The following is a 21,839-nucleotide window of genomic DNA, read 5'->3' on the forward strand; positions in this document are numbered from 1 at the left end:
ATCTATTAACCTATACCCGTTTTTAATAAACTGATAATAACATGATCTCAAACCCATCCTACTGTTAAAAAAATTTAAAAAAGAAAGAAAAAAAATTCTATATTTCCCTGCCTCCCTCTCCCACTCTCAGTGATTTGTATGTCTTCTTTTATAATTTCGTGTTTTCTTTATTTGTAATTCATGAGTTATCACCTTTCCAGTTGTACGTTTCTCATTTCTGTAGCATCCTGCTGCTTTTCTATTTAGAATAGCCCTTTCAATATTTCTTTTAGCATGGGTTTAGTGTTGCTAAACTCCTGCAGCTTTTTTTTTGTCTGTGAAACTCTTTATTTCTCCTTCTATCCTAAAGGATAGCCTTGCTGGATAAAGTATCCTAGGCTGCATCTTTTTTTCATTCAGGGCTTTGAATATATCTTGCCACTCCCTTCTGGCCTGTAGTGTTTGTGTAGAGAAATCAGCTGAGAGCCTTATGGGGGTTCCCTTGTAGTTCACTCTTTGCTTTTCTCTTGCTGCCTTTAGAATCATTTCTTTATCCTTGACTCTGGCCATCTTGATTATGATATGTCTTGGTGTGGGTCTATTTGGGTTCTTCCTGTTTGGGACCCTCTGAGCTTCCTGTACTTGTATATCTGATTCCTTCTTTAAGTTTGGGAAGTTTTCAGTCATGATTTCTTCAAAAACCTTTTCAATTCTCTTTGATCCTTCTTCCCCTTCTGGGACCCCTATTATGCGAAGATTGGGACGCTTTATATTATCCCATAGGTCCCTTATGCTATTATCATTATTTTTTATTTGCTTATCTTGTAGTTCTTCTGAATGGGTGCTTTCTGTTGCCCTGTCTTCTAGATCACTAATTCGTTCCTCTGCATTAACTAGTCGGCTTTGCACAGCTGTTAGATCATTTCTCATCTCTGTCATTGAGTTTTCCCATTTCGCTTGGCTCTTCTTTATAGCTTCAATTTCATTTTTGACATATTTTATTTCTCTAAGCATTATCTCTTTTAATTCCTTCAGCAATTTGATCACTCCTTTTTTGAAATCTTGATCTATTAGGCTATCGATGTCTATTTCATTGAGCTTTCTTTCAGGGGATTCCTCTTGTTCTTTTAATTGGGAAAGGTTTCTCTGCTTCTTCATCTTGCTCATACCTCTCTGGCACTGTGGTTTATGGAGTATCAGTTGTCTATTTTGGATCTTAAGGATTTTATCTATCTAATGCCTATTTAGGAATAGAACTTAGGAAAAAAAAGAAAAAAGAAAAAAAAGAAAAGAGAAAAGAATAAGTGAGAGAGAGAAAGATTTTTAAAAGAAGGGAGAAAGAGGGTTTGAAAACAATGTATAATGAATAATAGAAGAGCGGGTTGAAGCAGAGTATTAATCGGGTGAAGTCCTTTTAAAATGCATATCTCTTTTAAGAATTTAAATTTCTTTAGGGAGTGATAACCAATGGTTTCATAGCATCAGAAGCTCTTTTTTTTCCTGCCACACTTTGTTTTTCACAACTTCGACCCTTGTTATTAATTTACATTTGTCCAAATTTGCACACAAAGCCCTCCTATTTTGTATATGTTAGGGTTGAAATGTCTGAAACTCCTAAAAGAAACACCTGAATGTCACAAGGCGTAGGACCCTGCTCTTTTGCAGGTAAGACCTTATCAAGGTCAAGGCGAAAGGTGCAAGAGATATAGTTGTTGCCAAGTTAATCGTCAACAGAGTGTAAGCACTTGATATGAGCAAGAACGTTGTAATTAGAATATTCCCCCTTTCTTAAAATCATGTAATAGAGACAGTACTTAGATGTATCTTTTTCCAAATACTCCTACTCAGGGCAAGTGTTTCCTTAGGGAAAAGTAAGACAGCAGGATCTGATTGAAATCCCAGTAAAAGGGAATGCCAAAGTGTTCTTTGGGCATATTTTATTTGGGAGTGTGGAGGAAAAAAGAAACACCTGTACTGTTTTTCAAAAAAAAAAAATACCACTTTCTCAAGAGCCACAGTCATTTAGTCCAAGAATTGTGTCCACACAAACACAACTTCCGTTCGAGCAAAGCACGTATCTGTGAAGTCCTGGTTTGGAATCTCAGAATGCTGGAGTGAAGACAGTGATGTCACAGCAGCCACGTGGCCCAGCTTGGGTAGAGATGTCCATTTAGCAAGACTTTGGGCTTTGGGGGGCTGGCACGTTTCTGTTCCACAAGGAATGTGAGGCATTTGGGTGTGAATCAGCATGTACCTCTGTGTATACGTGCATGTGTGTAGATGCAGATGTGTGTGTACATGTGCAAACGTAGGCATGTACGTGTGGGTATATTTGCGTATATATGTGACTGCAGCTTTGGAAGAGTTACAACGGTGGCTCAGCAACTTCCCGGGGGATGCTAGCAATTCTGTGCATTGACCATACTCTCCAAAGCAGCTTTTAGCAGAGCAAGGTCCGGAGCTCTTCAGGAAGCGTGCCTACCATTCTCTGCTGGGAATTCTGTGCATTGATCATACCCTTCGAACAGCCTCAGGGACTGGACCTGGGCTGGGCCTGGAGGTGTTCGGGAATTCCAGGCACCACCCCCTGCTGAAGGGCTGGCTTTGCCAGGACGGCTCTCCTGGGGGAACATTCCAGCCATAGCTTGGAACCCTTGTCTTTCTCGAGGAGTATGAGGACTGAATGCAACAGAATATCTGTACGCATTCCTTACACTCATGAGCGAAGAGAGGCTTTGCTTACCTAGCTGGGTTTCCTTAAAGTGACTATTAGTGCGTTAAACTGGGATGGGTTTGTGTCTCAGAATCTTAACTTCTCAACTGTTGATTGATTGCTGCTGTTGGAACACTGAAATCTTGTCAGACCCTGCCTCTGCTTTGTCATCCTCTGGTTCTTGGGATTTGTTATTTGCTTTCTCTTAAGGTTCAAAAAGGCAGAAAAGTATTTTGCCACCAGCACAGCAGACAGAGAATTATGAAACTGATAGACAAGATTCAGTATTTTTGTTGAAATCTTGACTTTGTGTGACTGTGTTGTACGAAATGTGGTCTTCATCACGGGGCAGATAACCCGGAGACGTAGGCAGTAGGCAGTTAGCAAGCACGTGGAAGAAACTTGTCTTGGAGCAGAGCTCCAGCTACACTGAACTAGGCAAACTGGCATTCCATTCAGGACTTCTTTCCTGCTACTTAATTGTTGGCAATTTGAGAAACTATCTTTGAATCATACACCTTGGCAGGAGAGTGGGATTAACAGGGTATTGGGGGCAAAAAAGCGATACATCTGTCCACTTGCTGGAAACTTCTATGGCTGGGAGAAAATGATAGACAAATTCCTGGCATATGGAAATATTTATCTGCAATTGAACATTCTTTACATGTTGTTTCCTCCAGGAATCTTACTATATCCTACTGACAGTACTTATATTGCTCCCCCCAAATAACAAGAAACATCATCAAAGCCTGTCAGTAAGGCAACAAGAAGGTAAAAAAGAGAAGTGAAAGTTTATAGGGAAAGTCAGGGCTTGGAGTCCCTTGCAGACAGCACAGGGAGAAAGTGAGGCAGGTGACGCTAATAATTTCATCTTGGGCGGGTGTTTACCACTTCCCAAGAATTAAGTGGGCGTTTAAAAACCTAGGTTCTCAGACCCCCACCCTAGAATCTCCAGGGAGGAGATCCGGGAATATTGTTTTCACAGGCATGTTAAACATGATTCTTAGGGTGATTTGTATGGTCAGACAAGTTTGGGAAACGACCATCATCTAATTTCCTGCTAGGATGAAAGTGTTTCAAAAAGTTGAAAGTAAGTTTGTGCGTGTGTGTGTATTATTGCCAGGGTTTTTAAAGTTTGAAAAAAATTGTCAAATATTCCATATTGGTATCATAAACATTTCTCAGTGAACACATTTGTTTGTGTGTGTGGAGGGGTTGTATAGTTATGGAGGGTTTTTCCATATATTATCTCATTTGTTCCTGATAACAATCCTATGGGGTTAAGCAGCAAAGGTCATGTTCACCCCCAGATTACACATGGGAAGTGGGCTCAGCATGTAGCTGGCGAGTGGTGGAGGTGGCTTTGAACAGGATCCCTTACCATGGGGGCAAGCCCAGCACGAGCCCCAGAGCCCAGCCCTTTTCCTCTTTTACCCTGTACTCTGGTCACTAGGTTGATGGCAGCATTTCTAACATATCAGGTTCTCTGCGTGTCCACACCTCTGCACACTCTGATCCCTCTGCCTAAATGCCCTCCCTTCTCTGTCTGCAGACTCACATGCATTCATCAAGGTGCCTTCCACGAAGCTTTTCTGGGTACACTCTTCTCACCCTTCCTACCACCCAAGCAGAGCTGGTTTCTCTTTCAGCTGTGGTTGCCATCACACCTTGTAAATCCTCCTGCTATGTGCTGGGTCTTGTTTAATGGAGATGAGTTCAGTAATAAGTACTCAGTGATGCCCTCACTTCCTCCTCCCCACCCTGCCATTATACTGCTTACTTTGAATGGATGGGATGTAATCATGTCTTAAACGCTCAGTGCTTGTCGGCTAAAGCTATGGGAAGCGTTCAGGAATGATTACAAGGTTTTCCCGAACATTGACAAAAATGCTCAGGAGACCAGAAACGTGGCCGTTGACATCCCCTAGGAACAGAGTTGTTTAAAGGTATCAGGGAACCTTGTCTAATGAGAGGTGGGGGAATGAGGGGGGACCCTGTACAAAACCATAGATTTGGTCATTTCCTTGGTGGGTAATTGAAGGGCTTTTCAAGGACATCTTCAACTAGAGGTGATTTTCATGTTATATTCCTAGCCCCCAGGTTAGATGTGACTGTCTTATCATAGCTTTCAAATCGTATTATAGTTATTTCTTTACGCAAATACCTCCCCCACTAGACCTCTAGTCGGGGTGGACCTGAGCCATATTCATCTTTGTCTGCCAGTTGATAATTGTTGAATAAACTTTTGGGGAACAAATTGGCTAGCCATCTGCATCTGAATGCAATCCAATTATCTAATTATTCTTCTAATTCAAATTTTCCTGTGTTTACAGCCACCACTGGTCCAAGCAATCTTCAGCGGTGATCCAGAGGAAATACGGATGCTCATCCACAAAACAGAGGATGTGAATGCTCTGGTAGGAGATGCTCAGTCCCTCTTAGCCTTTCCTGTGCCATGGGCCTCTCTGGTGTCTGATAGATCCTTGACTGCTTCTCAGATTTTTAAAGCCGTGAAATAAAACATATAGAGTTTGAATGGATATCAATGATACTGAAATACAATTATCAAAATATTAAAAATCAGATTTGTGATTTAATAATATATGTGTTTATCAGTGCATTTAAATAGCAAGGTATGGTAGGAGATCTAATAATGACCGTAATTTAAACACAGTGATGAGCCTGATCAGTATTTCACGTTACCTGCTACCACTCTAGAGTGCTGTGGACACACCTGTGACTTCTGCTGACACTACTGAGGTGTGCTGCCTGCATTCATAATGAGAAAGGGGATGTTTCTGTGATAAATTAATGAAAATAAAGATGTCACATGTGTACATCTAGAGCCTGTGCCCTGTAGCAGGGGTTGACAAATCGTGATCTGACACCTGTTTTGGTACGGGCTACTGGCTAAGAATGGTCTTTATTTTTCACATGGCTGAAAAAAAGAGTGATATTTTGTGACACAGGAAAACTCTATGATATTCAAATTTCCATGTCTACAAATAAAGTTTTATTGGAAAACGGCCAGGGCTGCTTTTGCCCCCAGCAGTAGAGTTGAGTAGTTGTGATGTAGACAGTATGGTGGCCCAAAAAGCCAAAAATATTTACTCTCTGGCCCTCTGGAGGGAAAGTTTGCTGCCCTCTGTTCTAGAGGGTCCATGAACCTGGGATCAATGGGTGAACTTGGCATCCTGTGTGCACCCTGAAATCACATGTAATATGTGTGTGGACTTGTGAACATTATTATTTTTTTGAAAGAGTCAAAGAGGCATTTCATCAAACTCTTTAAAGGGTCTATGACCCCCTCTCCCCTCAAAGACTAAGAACCACTGGATCTGGAAGTTCCTGAAATAAACAGACCTGCGATGAAGAAAGGTGAAAAGAGTTAGTCAATAATTTACCCTTTTAATGGTTTCCTAGACCTAAACTGAACAGGCAATTATGTCCAGTACATGGTACTAATTCTCTTAATGTAACCCAATTACCTAAACACTCCAATCCGCCAGGGAGAGCAGTTCTCTTCGAAGCCTCTAGCGTGCGGTAGAAACAACAGGAAGACTCAGACGCTCCCGCAGGTGCGGAGAGCTTCGCCACGGGGAGCGGGATTGTCTGAGGCTGTATCTCTGTCACGTCGGCTGAACGCTTTACTCAGAAGGCGAGTCCTTTGGTGCTGCCGAGCTCCGTGGCAGTGCACGTTGATGTAAGTGTGGCTTTTGGAAAAAGCTTTTGGCAGCTCCTCCCCAGCTGGCACTGAAAACAAGGGAGCACTGTGTGGTGCCATTTTTGCAAGGTAAGCACAGATGAGGCCAGGGCCGGACTCCTTGAGAAGGCAGTTGGGCACTGGTCCAGGGCCTGCGAGGCCTGTGCTTCTGAGAGGAGGCGAGGCGGGCCAGCTGACCGTCCGGTGTTCTGACATCACCGCATTTGTCTGGCCTGTTTTGTGGCTGGGTCCACGCCCAGGCAAGCCCAAGGCAAGGGTACAGTCTCTTCCTGAGGACCGTGAACACACAAGACTTGTGTTCAAGCACACATACCAAGAAGGACTGTCCTTCCCTCTGAACGGCCTTTACTTCTCCTCAGGAAGGTGACAGATAGTTGCTGGCTGGTAAAGATTCAGAGGGCTTAGCTTGACTTCTGGCCTGACTGTGTAACTGAGTTTGTCAAGAGGTTAACTGCTGTAACACATAGACTCCTAAGAGTACAATGACTCAAACACAAGAGAAGTTTAGTCCTCTGAGCAGATTAGAGGGGTGGCTCTCTTCCACGTAGAGTCCCAGGTACCAACATGCAGCTTCTCAGGTCCCTCAAGGGTTTGTCACCAGTCCAGCCAGAAGGCAAGAAAGAGCACGGAGGCAAAGCATGGGAGGATTTTTATGGGCCGGCTTGGAAGCGGCCTGATCGTGGCCACCCATGTCCCATTCACCAGAACTCAGTCACATGCCACACTTAACTCGGGGGAAGTTGAGAAATTAGTGCAGCTGTGTCCCTAAAGAGTCAGAGAACAGGGGCTTTGGTGAAGAGTCGGCAATCTTGGCCACACCAATTTTTGGTCTTAGAGATTTCTAGGGAATTCAAGTGGTAACCCTTACTTTTCTGTGCAGTGTCTTGTTCATTCAACACTTAACTGAGTTCAGACCCTGTGCTCGGTGCCAGTGATACAGCAGTGAGAAATCTATTGAAGTTGACTCAGATGAGGCTGATAACTGGAAAGATTTAGAAGCCTTGTCAGACTAACTAAACTGAGGTGGAGGTGGAGCATCTGAATTCCAAATGAATGCAGGAATTCTGAAAACCAGAGTTTGAACTCCATAAAGGCTTTCTGGGGGTTATGCGATGACAGTGTGACATCAGCAGACTGTTCGCACTACGCTGAAACAGGGACAAAGATAAACTGGTGCCTTTCTGTGGCGTGTGGTGAAGACAGGGAGGGAACCATGCCATGGGAAGAGTGGTTGAAGAAGCCGGTGATGTTTCAGACTTGGGAAGGACAGGAGGACTGTCCCAAATAGTTCATACGCTGTCAGATTAAAACGGAACTATTTTTATCATGCTGTCACGTGGTTGTACGCTACAGAAAATGAAAGTTCAGCTCAAAATATAAGAAATAACTTAATAGAGCTGTGTAAAGAAGTAATGAGTTGACTGGACAAGTAATAAGCTCCCTGAAAACCACTAGACTGGAGGTTCTAAAGGTAACTGATAGTGACGCACGTGGCCCCACTCTCCTGTCTTGTGCTCTCGGCCCGCATTGCTCATGGTTCATGACTTTTAAAATTTTTCTTTCAGTCTTAAAGACCAAAATTTCTTCTCAAGACAGTACTGTTAAATTGGAATTGGCCTGGGGGTGGGGGAGGGATAAATTAGGAGTTTGGGATTAACATATACACACTGCTATATATTTTTTATTATATAAAAAAACAATAAGGATCTACTGTATAGCACAGGGAACTGTATTCAATATCTTGTAATAATGGAAAAGACTCTGAAAAAGAAAAAGAAAAAATATATCTATATATCTATATATAACTAAGTATCTATGTATCTATATATAACTAAATCACTTTGCTGTACACCTGAAACTAACACATTGTAAATCAACTATACTTCAATTTAAAAAAAATTGGAATTGGCCTATAAGTTGGAATCTTCTTCCCATGCCTGGACTAGGTGATGTCTAAAGTCTCTTAAAACTGTGAAAGACTACAGTTTTAAGATTTGCAAGTCCCATGTGATAGCAAACCCATGAACTTTATTTCTTTTTCAAAGTATCATTAACAGATATCATACCCATGTGCATGTGCATGTGCACACACACACACACACACACAACCATGGTCAAATAAAATCCACAGTAATTCCTCACTATCACCTAGTATCTAGTGCGTATTCAGTTTTATTTGTTCCAATAGTTTCAAAAGTGTCTTTTTATGGTTGGGTTGTCCCCGTGCTGATTATTTTAATGTATCTATTTTATACAACAAATGATTTTGCCAAGCAGTTAATGTTTATTATTTACCTTAATAAGATTTGGACCAAGTATATCAGTGTATTTTGCTTACTTTCTTCAGTTCCAGGATGGGAAGGGAGGATATGTGAATATACTAGAATAAATCTTGAGGTGAAAGCTAAGCTTATGTTGGTGAAGTACTTAGAATAAAAAAAAGGGGGAGAAAACCGTCAAAGCTATGGTTCTTGACTGTGGGCATTAATTCAGGGGATGGTAGCCTGCTAGTCTCAAGATCCAAGGGAGAAGAAAGAAACAGTATCAACATTGTATGATGAGTGTTTTTTCCATAAACAAAACAAATAAACAGCAGTAAACTTATAATTTGCTCTTGTGTGTGTGTGTGTGTAGGTGCGTTGCATATATATATATATATAAAATCTAAATATATTGCAAAATGATCACCATAATAACATTCTATTTAACATTTGTCACCATACATAATTATAAATTTTTTTGTGTGTGATGAGAACTTTTAATTTAAGATATATTTTCTTAGCAACTTTCAAATCCGTGTAAGATCCCAAAGAGAAATCTTTGTGCACCCTCCACATAGTAGAGACGGGTATTTGGAGCTATGGAAACATTCAAATGTTCAATATGGTATTATTAGCCACTATAGCCACCAGGCTGTACATTACATTCCCGTGTTATTTATTTTGTAACTGGTCATTTGTACTATTTCTTTTAAAAATAGAATATATTTTTTGAATCCACCAAGAAGGGTGGAAAGGTAAACTTTTCTCAGCTTCATTCTGTCACATCAATTCCTGAGAACACCAGAAATACAAACTATAAAGCACAGGCTTTTAAGCTTCTAGATTTTTGTGTATTTTCCCTCCCCTACATATATCTTTCTTCTTCTTTAAAAACGAATTTGATATGGGAATAAGAGACCTGAGATGTTTTGTTAGCTGAGAGACCTGTGCACCCTCTAAATTAGACCTCAGTCAGAAACTGCTGGGAGTCAGGCGGCTGCCAGCAGGGGTGGTATATTACTTGGGGCATGTAATGGGCATTATCTGATCCCATAAATAATCGCGCACACTGTTGCTGGTGGTGGTGTGATGACCCACTCAGCCCTCACTGAATGTTGCTACACAGGAATGCAGGCACGGTGTGGCCCAGACTTTTTAAGTTTTTAAGAGAAAATACAGGAAATCTTAAAATTGTTCAACGTTGGTTCCAAAAAAAATTGATCCAACGTCGTTCAGGCCAAAGAAAACATATCTGTGGGCCAAATCTGGTTTGCAGGCCACCGTTTTGCTCACTGTGGATGAGCTCAGCAAATATTTAGCAGTTAAGGTTTCTTTGGCCACCTTCAAGTGGAAATCTAAAGCGTGGTCCTGAAGCGGAGGACCCAGTGTTCCGGGGAGAGCAGTGGCCTGGGTTCTGTGAGCACAGACCGCACTTCTGGCTTCCTGGCCTGTGGGGAGTGTGGCGGTCCCTTTGTAGCTCTGAGAGGGATGCTTTTTGTCCTGGGGGTATATGCCCATCTCTTAGCATGTGATTGGCAATACTGTCACATCCTCTGCTCCTTGTTGGACCACTGCCCAGGATGTTGGGCTGTGGTTTGGAAGCCATGACCTGTGTCCTGTAGAGAGTGATTCATGAACTCCAGACGGCACTGAGCAGGCTGCAGCGATGTGACTTCATGGCCATTTACGATGTGTGAAGGCAGGTCTGGTTAGCATCATTCCTAATTGTCCTCCAGGGGATGCTCAGCAGCGTGAGGCCTCGTTTCTCTAGCACTGGACCTGGAGGCCGGAAGGCCAGCCTCTGTGAAAGAGAAATCTTTCAAGGCTATACGCTGTGCACCCTCCAGAGAGTAGAGATGGGTATTTGGAGCTCTGGAAACATTCTGAGTATAATGGCATTAGTATCATTTCTCAGTTGCTAGACATTTTTACAGCACAAAGAAAAGTCTTGCAGTTAAAAGATGTGCTTTGTAAATAGCTCAAGAATGTGAACGTCTCTAGGGTAAAAGGTTATGGCTCTTTTTTCCACATTAGCTGTTAAGTTTGGGGAGAGCGTGAAAGTGGGAATAGATGAGCTACATCATTCTTAAATGGAAAGAAGACTCAGCTGGTTTGAAATTAATATGTGAATTCAGTGCAGTGGCGTTGGGGGTAGGACTTGGATTGGGGAAACTTGACAAGATCATTCTAAACTTTATCCAAAGGAATAAATATGTGAAGAAACTCTTGAAAAAGAAAATCTTTGAGGGGAGAGTATCACCAAATATATTAGAACAAATTATAAAAGTATAGCAATTGAAACAGTGTGTTACTGGCATAAGAATAAGCAAACAAATTAGTGGAACAGATTTAGTGAGTCCAGAATTAGACTCAAGTGTATATGGACATTTGGTATAAGATAAAGGAACCATTTGAAACCACTGGGATGAGAAGGATTATTTAATAAATGGTGTTGAGACAACAGGTTGGTAAAAAATCTGAACCTTTCCATAATTTCTTGTACCAAGATAAATTCTAGAGGTAGGAAATAAAGCAATGAAAGTGATGGAATACGGGGGTGGGGTGGGGAAGAAATGAAATAATTTTTCAATCTTGGTATGAAGGACTTTCTAAGCATAATAGCAAAGATAAAAACCATAATGGAAAAGGTGGATACCTTTGAATATATAAAAACCATAAACTTCTGTATACTGAATCTCTATAAACAAGGTTAAAAGATAAACTGAAGATATGTACAATATATGTGAAAAGTGTTAATGTTCCTAATATATATAAAGAACTTCTGCAAATTATTTGGAAAGAGATAAACACCCAAATACAGAAATGGGCAAAGACTATTCAGAGGCCACTCATCAAGAAAACTCCAAATGGCTGAAATGTATATGAAAGGGTGTCCAGTCTTAACCTCACCTGAGAGCTGAGAATTCTTTTAAGACAGCCAGATGGTGCCGTTCTTTACTTGTCAAATCAGCAAAGATGAAAATAAGACCTTCAGGAGGGCTTGGATGCCTTTTTGGGGAGAGTGTAACTGTACTCACCTTTGGAGGGCAGTTTGGCATCTGTATCAGCATTCAGCAGAGTCCCGCGCCTTGACAGAGCAATACCACACTGGGGAATTTACCCTAAGGGAAATCACTGGACAACTATATAACAAAAAATGGTTGTTGCTATGCAGTTTATAATAACAAGAGATTAGAAATCACCAGTAGTTTACTTCTTGAATGTGTTACAATGTATCTGTGTGTGATAATATCATGCTATTTTACAAAGGGTGATTTTTATCAGTTTTTACCCCATTACATGTATTTATAGATAGGTAAGATCTTTAAGATCTGTATTTGAGTGAAACATCCAGTTACCAGACAGCATATATCATGTATGCATAAAAAGAAGTCCAAAAGGTTAATTATGTTTGAATCTGGGTAGTAGGATTTCTGCTTTTTTGTTTGTTTGTTTTATGTGTTGTTAATATTTTTTACATTGACCAAGTATTGTGTTGATAAATGATAAAGACCAACACATTTATATAAAAAACCCCACACGCACAAGAAAGCCAACAAACCAGATTCCAGAGTGGCTCATATTTAGTGTAAGGATATGACTTTTAAAATGCACTTGTGTCTGTTTGGATGAGTATGGAGCACACTTCAGTGGTGTGGTACTTACTGCCCAGAGGGAAAGGCAGAGAGGTGTTCCCCCCTTTTATGACATTACAGGGGCCTTTGTCGTGGCGGTGGGAGATGTTCCCATCTCAGTCGGGTCCTTTTCTTCTACCATTGTGCTTCCCCTCTTTGGAGGAATTTCAGAAGGAACCTCCTTCATTCATATTGAAGACTGAAAATGTGTACAGATGAGATTCTAGATGACAGTAAAATAAAATAAAATTTCACATCTTTTTACTTAGGTATATGAACTGCATTTCATACTATAAATTATGGAAAAATCATTATTGTTAGTTCCGATTAGGGTAAAAATCAAGTAAAGTTTTCAGGTACCTTTTGGATTCTTTATTTTCTGATATATCGTGAGAATATACTTGTAATCAAAAAAAATTTAAGCTTTGTTAAAAAGAGAGAACACATATTTAAAATGAATTGGGCAAAGACAACCACTTACTCCAATTATTCTTAAAAGATGCTCAAATTAAAAGGATATAATGTATATTTTAGATAAATTTGTTGTGCCAGCCCTAATTTTTACCAAGGATATATTGCTTTTGGTTTCAAATGTTAATAACTATATAATTATGACAGCCAGAAGACTTTCCAGTTATAGTTTTATAGATGTATTATTATTACAGCTGACTTAAAAAAAAGAAAGAAATACAAAAAGCTTAAATATATATGTTCTTTAATTAGGGTGGAAGCCTACGAGGTGGGTAGGATTTTTTTCCCCAGGAGGTGGTATAGCTGGTTGTAGTCCTGTCATTTGCCAACTTCCTCCTTAAAGGGATGTTCCTGGCAGTCCGTCTGGGGCAGTTGTGAGTTTCTTGTGGTGTACTTTCTGAAGTCATCCCAAGTGTAACACAGGCTACCTTTTCCTTCTCCTTTAGCCCCCTTCCTAAACTCTTTCCTGGCTTTCTTACTCCCACATGCACCTAATCCAAATTTTTGATTTAACTCCTTCAAAACCAAACCTTACATGTCTCTGCTTGGTATATATACTTCATTGGTTGGTACACAATGCAGATCAGTTGCACCAGAATGCAGCTATAGTGTAGGAAACAAAGCACTGAGTTCAGCTCAGAGGCAGAAGCCTTGGGTTCTGTGTATCTTTGAGCCATTTAATCTACTCTGGGCTCAGTTCCCTGTCTATAAAATGAGCATTATAACAAACTTTTTATAAGGTTTTGGTTGGAGAGGTGATATGATACATGTATATCTTTTTGGGTTAGATTTGGCTGCATTACAGAGAAAACCAATAACTGTAAAGTGGTAGCTTGTAGTAAATACAGGCTTATTTTACTAAAATTTAATGGTTTTGAATAAAATAGAAGTTTATTTATTTCCCAGATAAGACATTTATTTCTGTACGACAAGTCCAGAGATAAGCTGTCCGGGACTAGCATGATACAGGCATACTTCGGAGGCTTTGCAGGTTTGGTTCCAGACCACTGCAATACAGCGAGTATCACAATAAAGCAAGTCACATGAGATTTTGGTTTCCCAGTGCATATGAAAATTATATTTACATTATACTATAGTCTATTAAGCGTGCAGTAGCATAATGTCTTAAAAGCAATGCACATAATTTAAAATTCTTTACTGCTAAAAAATGCTTAACCATCATCTGAACCTTCAGCGAGTCAGAATCTTTTTGCAGTAGTAACATCAAAGATTACAGATCACCATTACAAATACAATAATAATGGCAAAGTTTAAAATATTGTGAGTATTGCCTAAATGTGATACAGAGACATGAAGTGGGCAAATGCTGTTGGAAAAGTGGCACTAAAAGACTTGCTTGACTCAGGGTTGCCACAAACCTTCAATCTGCAAAAACGTCAGTATCTGAAAAGTGCAATAAAATGAGGTATGCCTGTACTTGATGATGGTAGGAGCCAGGCTTTGTCTCCTTTTGTGCTGCCATTCTTAGTAGGTGGCTTCCATCTCGTTGTCCAAAATGTCTGCTTGAGCTCCAACCATCACATCCAAATTCCAGGTAGTAGGAAGGAGGAAGGTAGAAGAAGTGTATTACCACCCCCACCCCCTTTACGGACACTTCCACTAAGGAACCACTGCCTGTATATTATCTAGAACTGCATCAGATGGCCATGTACTCAGCTGAAAATCATTGTCTATTATGAAAGAAAGAGATGTTGGGGCAAACCAACAGACTTTGCTATGACCTTTGCAAGAATTTTGTGACTTAGGAAATGCTCTTAGTACTATATATATGTGTGTGTGTGTGTGTGTATATATATATATATATATATATATATATATATATATATCACTTATGTAATATTGCCATGAGGCGACCCATATGCATTCATCTATTCACCAAGTATTTATTAAATACCTGCTAGAGGTGCAGTTCTAGAGCTGATAGCCCATATATGTCCTCATATTTTCTTAGTCAATTTGCCTTATCTCCAAAAAAGCATTTGGGGATCCATGTGGCTATGATTCTCCCAGTGCCCCTGCTTTGCTGTGCATGAATGTAACATCACTACGATACCACACCCCTTTCTTTGGGAGGAAGGAGAAGGGTGACACTGGAGCATGTTGTGCATGGCAGCTCCCTGCAGTACAGACACTGTGTTTCCCTCCAGCTCACAGAGGGCCTGTCTTTTGTCGTCAGTGCCTCATGTTGATTTATATCTTGTGTCCTCCCTTACTTTGCACATATGCCTTTCCCATACTGGATTGTCTCTTCATCATCTGCCCTCTCCCATTCAAACAGGGAATACTCACTGTTTGAAAAGGCATGTGTTTTATTTGGGAAGCAAAGATAGGTGGATAGATAGACCAGTGGGCAGGTGGGTGGATGGATAAACAAGCGAGCACACGTAACCTAACGGTCGGGCAGCGCTGTCCAGTACTGGGGTTATTACTGTTTTTTGCGGGCCCCAGTGTGTGCAGAACCCGTAAGAAAATAGGATCTGTAGACACAAATTCAAGATATTCCATTTGGAAGGGATCTGGAGATGTCTGACATCCTTCTAATCTTCCAAGAATTGATGGAATGGGCTTTCTTTCTTAAAAAATTTTTCTTGTTTGTTTTATTATGCAGATTTTCAAGCATTCAGAATACAACCATGATGAGCCCACTACTGAAATGGAACAGATGTTATTATTCTGCCATATTTACTTGAAAAAACAGGAAATTTTATAGCTGTAGAGCTTTTCCCCATATAAACACACTTCTGTGTCATTCGTGTCTTTGCATTTAACACCACCTTATCGGAGCCACCATCCCCGAACTTCATATGTAAACAGACCCTCTCCATCAGCTCTAACCTCCTCTTGCTTGCACTTTCCCTGCCTGACATATACAGTGCATTTATCTGCTCGTGTTCTGTCTCCCTCCACTAGCATGTCAGCTCCATGAGAGATGGGACATGGCTTTGTTCCCATTGAATCACCCTCATCTGGTACAAACTAGGAACGGGTGAACAGAGCTGAAGCCTCTTTTAAGCTTCATGACCCATCACCTCCCTCCCTGCCTTTCTCCCCAGGGGAAACCACTGTTCTGAAGTTTAAATGTCCTTCCCATCCTTGTCTTTATATGCTCTAATTTTGTTTATACTTTTAAATCTTTGTGTCCACGAAACAATACGTGGTGTTGTGTATCTTTAAAAACATTACAGATGCCCACTGTTTATATCCTCTGTAACTTGCTTTTTCATGTGTTTGAGATTTATCTATATGGATACACGCCCACAAGAACTTACTTCATATATTTCATATTCCTGCAATATTCCTTCTGGGATTCTGTCACAGCGGATTCATTCTTGGCCAGAGCCTTTTAATAATGGCTGTATCATTCTTTTGTCAGGTACTTTCTGAGTCTGATCTGTGGTAACAATTGTATCCATCCTAGAAATGGGTTAAAAATTAAGATGGTAAATTTTATGTTATGTGTATTTTGCCACCACTGAAAAAAATTTTTAGACTTAACAAATTGTACACTTGGAAAAAAATAAGGTAGAAGGGGGAACAATAAGGCTTGTACTCTTTGTAAAGTAAAATTACTGTTTTTTAAAAGTTGAAGTAGAGTTGCGTACAATACTACATTAAATTACAGGTGTAAAATATAGTGATTCACAAATTTTAAAGGTTATACTCCATTTATAGTTATTATAAAATATTGGCTATATTCCCCATGTTGTACAATATATCCTATATCTTATTTTATACCTAATAGTTTGTACCTCTTAACCCCCTGTATTGCCCCTTCCCTCTCCCTACCAGTAACCAGAAATTTACTGTCTATATCTGTGAGTCTTCTTCTTTTTTGTTATATTCACTACTTTGTTGTATTTTTTAGATTCCACATATAAGTAATATCATACAGTATTTGTCTTTCTCTGTCTGACTTATATCACTTAGCATACTGCCCTCCAAATCCATCCATGTTGCTGCAAATGGCAAAATTTCATTCTTTGTATGGTTAAGTAATATTTCATTGTGTGTATATATATATATACCACATCTTCTTTATCCATTCATTTGCTATTGGACGCTTAAGTTGCAAGTTGCTTCTATATCTTGGCAATTGTAAATAGTGCTGCTATGAACATTGAGGTGTGTGTATCTTTTCAAATTAATGTTTTCGTTTTTTTTGGATATGTACCCAGGAGTGGAATTGCTGGGTCATATGGTAGTTCTATTCTTGGTTTTTTAGGAAACCTTCATACCGTTTTCCATGGTGGCTGCATCAATTTACATTCCCAGTAACAGTGAACGAGGGTTCCCTTTTCTCTATATGCTCACCAACATTTGTTATTTGTGTTCTTTTTGATGATAGCCATTCTGACAGGTGTGAGGTGATATCTCATTGTGGTTTTGATTTGCATTTCCCTGATGTTACTGATGTTGAGCATCTTTTCATGTGCTTGTTGCATTTCCTCCTTCAAAAAATGTCTATTCAGTTCTTCTGGTCATTTTAAAATCGAGTTGTTTGTTTTTTGATGTTGAGTTGTATGAGCTGTTTATATATGCTGGATATTAACTCCTTACCAGTCGTATCATTTGCAAATATTTTCTCCCATTCAGTAGGTTGTAGATGGTTTCCTTTGCTGTGCAAAAGCTTTTAAGTTTAATTAGGTTCCATTTGTTTATTTTTGCTCTTATTTCCTTTGTTTTAGGAGACAGACCCCCCCAAATTGCTATGATTTATGTCAAAGAGTGTTCTGCCTGTGTTTTCCTCTAGGAATTTTATGGTATCTGGTCTTATATTTCAGTCTTTAATCCATTTGGAGTTTATTTTTGTATGTGGTGTTAGGGAATGTTCTAATTTCATCCTTTTACATGTAGCTGACAAGTTTACCCAGCACCAAAGTAAAATCATTGTTAATGGTATTTTTAGAGACTTAATTTTACTCACCATTGGATACATTTAACTATAAAGTTTTCCTTTTCAAAGAATTGGATTTTATTCTTTGTACCTTCAAAACTAGAATTTCCTCAAAGAAGACATACAGATGACCAACAAGTTCATGAAAAGATGGTCAACATTACTAATCAGAGAAATGAAAATCAAAACCACAGTAAGATATCCACCTTACACCTGTTAGAATTACTATTATCAAAAGGACAGGAGATAACAAATGCTGGTGAGGATGTGGAGAAAAGGGAACCAACTCTTCTACACTGTTAGTGGGAATATAAATTGGTACACCCTCTATGGAAAACAGTATGGTGGCTCCTCAAAAAATTAAAAATGGAACTACCATGTAATCCAGCAATCCCACTTCTGGATATATATCCAGAGGAAAAGAAATCGTTGTCTTGAAGAGACATCTGCACTCCCATGTTACTAGCAGCATTATTTACAATAGCCAAGGTGTGGAAAACAAACTAAGTGTCTGTGGATGGATGGCTGGCTAAAGCAATGTAGATGGATGGATGGCTAAAGCAAATGGCTAAAGCAAATACACACACACACACACACACACACACATTGGAATATTAATCAGCCTTAAAAAAGAAGGAAATCCTGTCATTTACAACAACATGGATGAACCTGGAGGATGTTATGCTAAATGAAGTAAACCAGACAGAGAAAGACAAATATGACATGGTATCACTTTCATGTGGAATCTTAAAAAAAAAAAGCGGACTATGTGAGGTGATAGACGTGTTAACCTGATGGGGGAATCTTTTCACAATGTATATGTATATCAAGTCATCACACTGTACATTTTAAATATCTAAATTTTTGCCAATTATATACTAATAAAGCTGAAAAAAGGAGAAAATATAATTCCTTCAGAGCTAAGTCATGTATTTCAGTGTATAGTTCTCCCATATTAGAGAACCTCTAATGGCTTTTCTCTTAAGGAGAGAAAACTTGAGAACAAATATATTGAATTGCCCCAAAGTAATGTTCAAAATTCTTGGCCTCTGATAAGATTCTAAATGTCAGAGAAGTCTGTCTTTGCTAAAGTGTGACAACTTGACTTCACACGTGGGTACAGATTAACTGCAGAGCCTGGGTTTTCTTTAGGACACATTTCAATATCCTCTTTCCAAGCTTCCTATTTGAAAGAATACCTGTTAGAGGACAAGACTATTTATAAAAGGCTTTGCAGATATAATTGTAGACATGATTGGAATAATTAAGGAAGATTTATCACCCATAATTTTAAATAATGACTGAGTAGTCCTTGGCTAAATGTGAAACTATTCTAGAAAGATTACGTGATTGACCCTGCTTTTCATTTTACTCCTAAGAATGCATCTGGGCTACCCAATGGGTATCTTGTTCCTAGAGATAAAGTCAGATTTGTTTAGCTACTTACCAATTTCAAAACAGTTCCTGTTACTGCATTTCCTAAATTTGATTGGTACAGTTCCCTGAACCCTACTAAACATGAATATTTAACAATAATATTTAAGACTCATCTGGCAGTTAAATTAACTATCTCATCATGGCTGTTTCACTTCAGTTCAGTTTATTGAACATCTACCATATTCCCACCACTGTACCAGGGGCTGGGACTGGAAGATGAATAGATCAGGGTTCCGGTCCTCCTGGATCACATAATCAGGTGACTGAGATATTTGTCCAAGTTATCAAAGGAAATGGCCAATGCTGCAACAGAAGTCGAACCATCCTGTCACTGCACGCTCCTTGTGTGGCTAGGAAGGACTCTGGGAGCAAGAAATTACTGCTCTCAGCAACAGTGTCAGGAAGTGCATGGGGAGGTGCAGAGGTGGCGCTGATGCTCCCACCAGCTTTTAAACCCACCCACCATCTTCAACTTCCTTCTCCATGTTGCCAATAACAACAATGATAATAATAGTAATTTTTGATTTGGGCAGTTGATGTTTTCTCAGTCTTGTATAAAGTAGGACTAAAAACATCTTTAGAAACTTTTGTTTTATTGAATTGAAAAATAGACTTTATGTTTAGTAGCAGTTTTAGGTTCACAGCAAAATTGAGCAGAGGATACCCTCTGTCATGTATGCACAACCTCTCCTCCACTATCAACGTCCCCAGACCAAGTGGTACATTCATTATGATCTGTGACCTTACATTGACATGTCATTTCCCCTCAAAGTCCACAGTTTAAGATTTACTGTTGTACATTTTGCAGGTTTTGATAAATGTATAAGGACATGTATCTGCAGTTGTAGCGTATAGAATAGATCCACTGCCCTAAAAATCCTCTGCGCTCTGCCTGTTCATCCCTCCCGGCCTCTGCTTTATTGAACTTTACCTGTAACCTAAGTAAGAACGGTTGACCTGAAATGCAAGAAGGGCTCCAGCTAGACTGTCACACCAAAGCCCTCCCAAGCCCATCACCCTGAGTATGTTAGCTCCTTTAGCCATCAGCGCCTCCATTTGAGAGCTGCTGTATTTAGCACAAATGCCAGCAGTTTATGTCATGGTCTGTGGCATAAATTCTGCAGTTTTAGAACCAATGACTGTGGTAGATGTGTTGACTGCCAACTCTTTGGTCACCATGCTCCCTCTCCCAACACACCTTGACCACCCTCGTCTTTATAGAAAGGTCGGAAATCTCCAAATAGAATCACCTTTGTACTCCTGAGGGTTGGGGTGTCTCTTGTGCTCCAGACTTCTGATTACAGTACAAACAGACCTGTTTGCTTTTAGGGAAGCACGTGTTTTCTGTGTTCAACTGAGCTTGTAAAATTTCACTGAGAAGCTAATTATTAGCCTTGATTAAGTAAACACTGGATGTTTGGCATGAATATTTTAACTTCCAATTTCCAAGCTGGATCAGCCGTCTCAAGGTTACTGAGTGTCAGCTGGGACCAATCATTTTTCAGTCACCTGTGCAGTTTTCCACTCCATCATCAGAGAAACCCTACTACCACCCCTGTGTAAACGAGGAAGAGAACTAAGGCTCCCCCAGAGCCCCGGATACGAAGCTGGCTCTCTGATGCTCATTAGAAGACTTCTCTCTTGCAGTTTAAGTAGTGACTCTCATTGCCGCCTGTTCCAGGGCAGGACAGGAGACTAAATGCTGCTCCTCTTTCTAATTCAACTTGGAATTGCCACCATTTTCTAGCCCTCCATATTTACCTTTATAAACATCGCAGGCTTTAACAAAGATCAGATTTCTTTTTACTGATATTAAAAAATATGTAGGAAGATGTGTTTAATATTAAACTTTTATTTTCAAATCTCAGAAAGAGCGAAAGAGATAAAGATGCACAAAGCTTAAAGCAATTGCCGCCAGTGATTCAGACATTATGAATATCACTGTGAGCCCAAGGAATTGGAATGGTGTTAGAAAGATTTTCCCTGGGGAAGAACACATTATGACGTTTTCCAAAATGTGTTTCTCAGAGTCCAGAACAAATCTGACTAGTGTTTGAAAGGGGCAAAAAAGAAGTTTTGTGGATAAATAAAATTGGGAAGTACTTCTACTGTAAATTTCCTAGTGTTTTAGTGATTTACAATATATATTGCCATATCAAAGGCTCTCGGAATTCCTGCCGTAAGGAAACCTGTTTAACTTTCTTCAACACAGTATTTTTCAAATTGATTTGACTTGAAATGCCTACTTTTTTTTTTTTTAATTTTAACCTTAACACCTGGGACCGATTCTCAGAACCAGTGGAATATACTAACACTTTGGGATATACTATTGTAGAATGAGAGTCTCTGGAACAGTCTGTGGCAGTGGTGCTTGAACTTGAGTGCACATCAGAATCCTGGAGCATGTGTTAAAATACAGGGTGCCAGGCCCCACCCCCATAGTTTCTGATTTGGGAGGTCCCAGGTGTGGCTTGAGAATCTCTTTTTCTAATGAGTTCCTGGATGATGCTGATGCTGCCAGTCAGGGACCACACTTTAAGAACCAGTAGTCATGCTCAAACTAGAAGGAAAACCAAGTTACGAGGGGTGGGGGTGGTACCACAGGTGCGCTGCTGTGCAGTATCCTCATTCAACATACCCTGTATGTCAGGCACCATGCTAGGTGCTGGGGACGCATTGGTGGTGGACACAAGCCTGGTCCTTG

The 21,839-nt window shown here is 39.9% G+C and overlaps 1 protein-coding gene across 12 annotated transcripts in view; it reads left to right on the forward strand.

Moving 5' to 3' along the window:
* ANKRD44 (ankyrin repeat domain 44) overlaps nucleotides 1-21,839 on the forward strand; it is a 290,253-nt gene that overhangs the window by 110,072 nt on the left and 158,342 nt on the right. For all 12 annotated transcript variants that reach the window (XM_072961553.1, XM_072961554.1, XM_072961555.1 and 9 more), the window contains one exon: nucleotides 5,026-5,109. In XM_072961553.1, coding sequence (XP_072817654.1) covers nucleotides 5,026-5,109 — 84 coding nt within the window. The remainder of the gene's footprint in view (nucleotides 1-5,025; nucleotides 5,110-21,839) is intronic.

Source organism: Vicugna pacos, chromosome 5 (assembly GCF_048564905.1).
Source record: "Vicugna pacos chromosome 5, VicPac4, whole genome shotgun sequence".
In the NCBI taxonomy this organism is placed as follows: domain Eukaryota; kingdom Metazoa; phylum Chordata; class Mammalia; order Artiodactyla; family Camelidae; genus Vicugna; species Vicugna pacos.